Source organism: Zea mays, chromosome 9 (assembly GCF_902167145.1).
Source record: "Zea mays cultivar B73 chromosome 9, Zm-B73-REFERENCE-NAM-5.0, whole genome shotgun sequence".
Classification (NCBI taxonomy): domain Eukaryota; kingdom Viridiplantae; phylum Streptophyta; class Magnoliopsida; order Poales; family Poaceae; genus Zea; species Zea mays.
In genome coordinates, this window is record NC_050104.1 from 32853621 (window position 1) to 32857791 (window position 4171).

The window sequence follows — 4171 nt, forward strand, 5'->3', positions numbered from 1 at the left end:
AATAACTCGACATTATTGCCGACAGATTTGTTGACTCCAATACAATAAATACCGACAGATAGTGTGATGGTAATATTTTGTGACACACTGTCTGTCGCAAAACGTCTATTTTTACCGTTAGATGTTTGACGCTAAAATTGTGTCATGGTGTAGTGATTCATCAATTTCCGATCCAATTACATACATATTTATCCGTCGCGGAGATGTACAAGAGACTCGGATTCTTGGACTTGTACATGCTCACCTGCGGTCGGATTATTAAGCTGCTGTATTGGTTAGAGCTATTTTTCTATCTAACTAAAGTAGCTAACTTTTATCCTCCGGTAGGATTGGAGTGATTGGAAGGACACAAATTGGACAGAAGCCAACATTTTCTGTTAATTCCTATAGTTATTTAAATTTGAAAAATAAGGGGCGTGGTCTTTCAAAGAAAAATAATTGGGGACGTGGTCTTTCAAAAAAAATAATTGAGGACGTCATTTCGTTCTTTTTCGGCACAACCTGATATATTGACATTGCCACAATCCAAATATCACCCCCCCCTTTTTTTGCCCTTTTTTGTGAACTTGTGCGTTGCCAAATTTTGGTTTGGCTGATATATATCACACACCAAACAAACACCTAGCTAGTACAAAACTCAGATTCTTGGATATTTAATTTTTGAAAAATTGTGGGCGTGGTCTTTCAAAGAAAAACAATTGGAGACGTCAGTTCATTCTTTTGCCACAGAAAATGGTCTACAATGGCAACGCTACGATTTCATCTTGCTCTATTCCCTGTATTTTCATCAAGCACATGTCCTTAGCTGCACGGAGCAAATGCACGTCTGCAACGGTGGGCACTACTGGAACACGGACCGCGTTGCCAGTGCCACACAGAAGGGCGCTTCCATGCCGTTGCGCGCACGGGTGATCACGGCATGCGTGCAGGCGAGGCGTGCGCCGGCGCCGGCGCGCTAACCACTCGGGGTGGGGACGTGCCGTTCCTCGGGACGACGGCGCCGGAGCCCACCATGTCGGCGAAGAGGCGGTCGGCGATGACCTGGTTGGCGGCGTCGGAGGTGTGGTACGCGTCCCAGAACACGAAGTCCCTGCGGTCGGCGCAGAGCTGCGCGGTCGGCAGGCAGAGACCCCCCACCGTCGTGTCCACGTCGCAGCACGACGTGTGCGACGTCTTGAACCCTGCACACCCGGACGCGTGGACGGCGGTTACTTACTTACTGCTGCTGCTGTGATCGAGCAGGGAATTAATGCCATGGCGTCGCGAGCGTGCGTGCTTCTTATTTCTACCGTGTTTCTCGGGGTGGTCGATGAGCTCCATGACGATGGAGTAGCAGTCGGAGAGGTACATGCGCGCGCCGGGCAGTTTAGCGTTCAGCCCCTCGAGTAGGTCCTTGGCCGCGGCGTTGAACTGGATGGCGTACGTGTTCACGTCGTCCAGGCACTCGCCGCCGCCGTCCGAGAGCACGCGCTGCGACGGGATGCAGCCGAGAGGCGCCAGCCCGCTGAACCAGATGTGGCGCGCGCCGAGCTTGTACAGTCTCTGCACGCGGCAGCAAAATTCGTCAGTCTTTTGTTTGGCACGACTGCACGAGATCACCAGCGTAGAGCAGAGTCAATCGTGGCCGTTGAGCTTACCGTCAGCTGCCTGTCGATGGTGTCCATGAGGAGGCCGATGAACTCGTCGTGGGTGTACACGATGCCGTCCGCCATGAATGGCCGCAGGAAGTTGTTGACGTAGTCGTTGCTTCCTGCGAAGCAGAGCGCTCGCGCCGTGTCAAGCTGATTGATGCTTCGCGGCTTGCTAGCGTGCGTCGAACGAGCCGGAGAGAGGTCTGAGTCTACGTTCTTACCGAGCCCGATCTGGAAGATCGCGCCATTGATAGTCTCCTCGGCGGCCTTCTTGCCGATCTTGGCGATCATCGCGTTCTTGATCTGCTCGAAGGACGATATCTGGCTGTCGAACGACAGGTACTGGACCTGCAAGTTTTGCGGGGTCGTGATTCAGACAGACATGCATGTACAGTTCAGCAAGGTGAGGAATTTCAGAGACAGATTCAATGACGCAAAGCAACGTTCGTATCTTTAGCTTACAAAGTAGATGCCAGTCTCGTTGAGGAGCCCAGCGCCGCCGGACGCGAAGTTGACGCCGCCGAGGACCTCGTCGTCGGTCATGTACAGGGAGAGGAACGGCACCGGCGGCGGGGAGCCAAACTTGGCGGCTGCGGCATGGCATGTTAGTACCGGTCGATAGATGTTTTTTTTTAAAAAAACACAGATTGCCACCAGTCGTGCTGGCAATGGCAAACAAAAAGATACTTGTACTCGTGACTGCTGGAGCTTATTGCTTACCCATGATGTCTCCGATGGTCCTGCCATTAGTGAACCTCCCGGTGGGGTAGCCGTTCTTGTAATCGATGCCGTACCAGGGGTAGTTGCACTTGGCGAGGGAGAGGAGGAGGTAGTTGTTGTTTCCCACGTCCGACATGGAGTCCCCGAAAATGTAGATGACCGGACTCCTGGACGTCGTCGCCGCCGCAGCAGCCGGCGTCGAGGCTGCGCCGGCGACTGTTCGAAGCGCGAGGACGACCATGGCGGCCAGAGCAGCAGCCATTGCTGTCAAGTGTGTCTTCGGCGAATGCCTGACAGCCTGAGTGGTGATGGTCTGGGCTGTGTGTGTTCATTGCACTGTGTTTTATACTGGCACCTCAAGTCGTGGGCATTCACTGCAAGTTTGGGCCTTTCCGGTTGCCAGGTTCACGTTTGCGTGTAGCGACTGAATCGCAGCACCTAACCGTGTGAGGAAAGGATTGCAATTTTAAGCGCAGGGTGAACGTGAGGAGTTGGCCTGTGAGCAGATCAGAACGGGAGGTAGCTGAGAAATCGTTAGGAATGTCACTAGGGCAGTACACGAAAGTATAGACCGATCGAATCCAGAAACTCTGTGTCGTTTGGCAAGGATTTCGAATGATGCGTGCTCGATCGATGAAAATGAGCTCAAATGAGTAAGAGAACTAGAGAAGTCATATCAGGTAATCTACCCTTGTGCAAATGCCCAAATAAAAGCACTTCTCTATCTACTACTAGTCTACTACCTCTATTCTGAAATACAGATACAAGCAAAGCAATTGTTGGGAGTCTAAATTTTATACCGAAATATATGGCATTCTAGTTGAATAAATATTTTAAAAGGCAATATATTCACATGCATACCTACCATTAATATCTATCACTAACACAAGTCTTTACTATATTAAAATATCAGTTTCAACGGTCCTCTCACGTCAATTTTTTTTAAAAAAACCCTACATTTCTTTAGAATCAACCTGCACTCCTATAATCTCTTCTCTACTACTATAATAGAAGAGTTTATGTAAAAAATAAGTTAAAATTATGTATAAGTGTTTGAACCTTAGTTGTTAGCTCCACACTCACACCCGCCTAATCAATAAAAAACATATATTTTATGTTTTATTAAAACAAAATTTATTCTATGTCATATATATATAAAAACCGTAGCAATGTACGGGCATATTACTAGTGTAGTAATCAAGGGGAGGTATATGTGTTGTTTGTTTTACCACGTAATACGTCCTAAAATTATTTCATCTTACATTTCAGAGCATATGGAGTACATATTACAAGACAATCAAAAGTAAAACGCTAGTTTCACGTAGATGGTTTAAAAAATCGCGTTAATTAAAAATGAAAGAATTTGCACCACTAAATTTTATGATGAACTAAGTCTAATATAATTCATAAATAGTAGAGTTATAGAATAGTAAACTACGAAAAAGCAGCAATTTGATTATCTTATGTGTCACCCCTCGTTAACAAAGAGAATAGCCAAACTGAGAAACGATGCGCCGAATCTGTCTAAATCAGACGGGATACCTCAAATGCTTTGAAGATAGATCATCGGCCGAACATTCTTAGAAGTCAAGTAACTAGTCTACTCCAAATCTCACTAGGTTCTACCCTCCAGACTGTATAAGAAGGGGAAGGTGGGCTTGATCAACATCTTCAACAAATTCATCTTAGAATTTCTCAACAAATGTTACCAGTGTCTTTCTAACTCAAGCACACAATGCATAGAAAAGCATTTTTGTTGAAAATTGATCGATAATGTTTTTACGGGGTAGGTCACGAATTTACTGGAGACATAAAGATTT

The 4171-nt window shown here is 47.1% G+C and overlaps 1 protein-coding gene across 1 annotated transcript; it reads right to left on the reverse strand.

The window, feature by feature from the left end:
• Positions 1–626: 626 nt before the first annotated feature.
• LOC103638214 (GDSL esterase/lipase At5g37690) lies at positions 627–2660 on the reverse strand. The gene is made up of 6 exons (XM_020544080.1): positions 2352–2660; positions 2094–2221; positions 1853–1979; positions 1638–1750; positions 1290–1542; positions 627–1181 (listed from the first exon to the last, which is right to left on the reverse strand). The coding sequence occupies exons 1-6, from the start codon at positions 2611–2613 to the stop codon at positions 913–915; spliced, it is 1152 nt and encodes a 383-aa protein (XP_020399669.1). The 5' UTR covers positions 2614–2660; the 3' UTR covers positions 627–912.
• Between the last annotated feature and the right edge of the window lie 1511 nt (positions 2661–4171).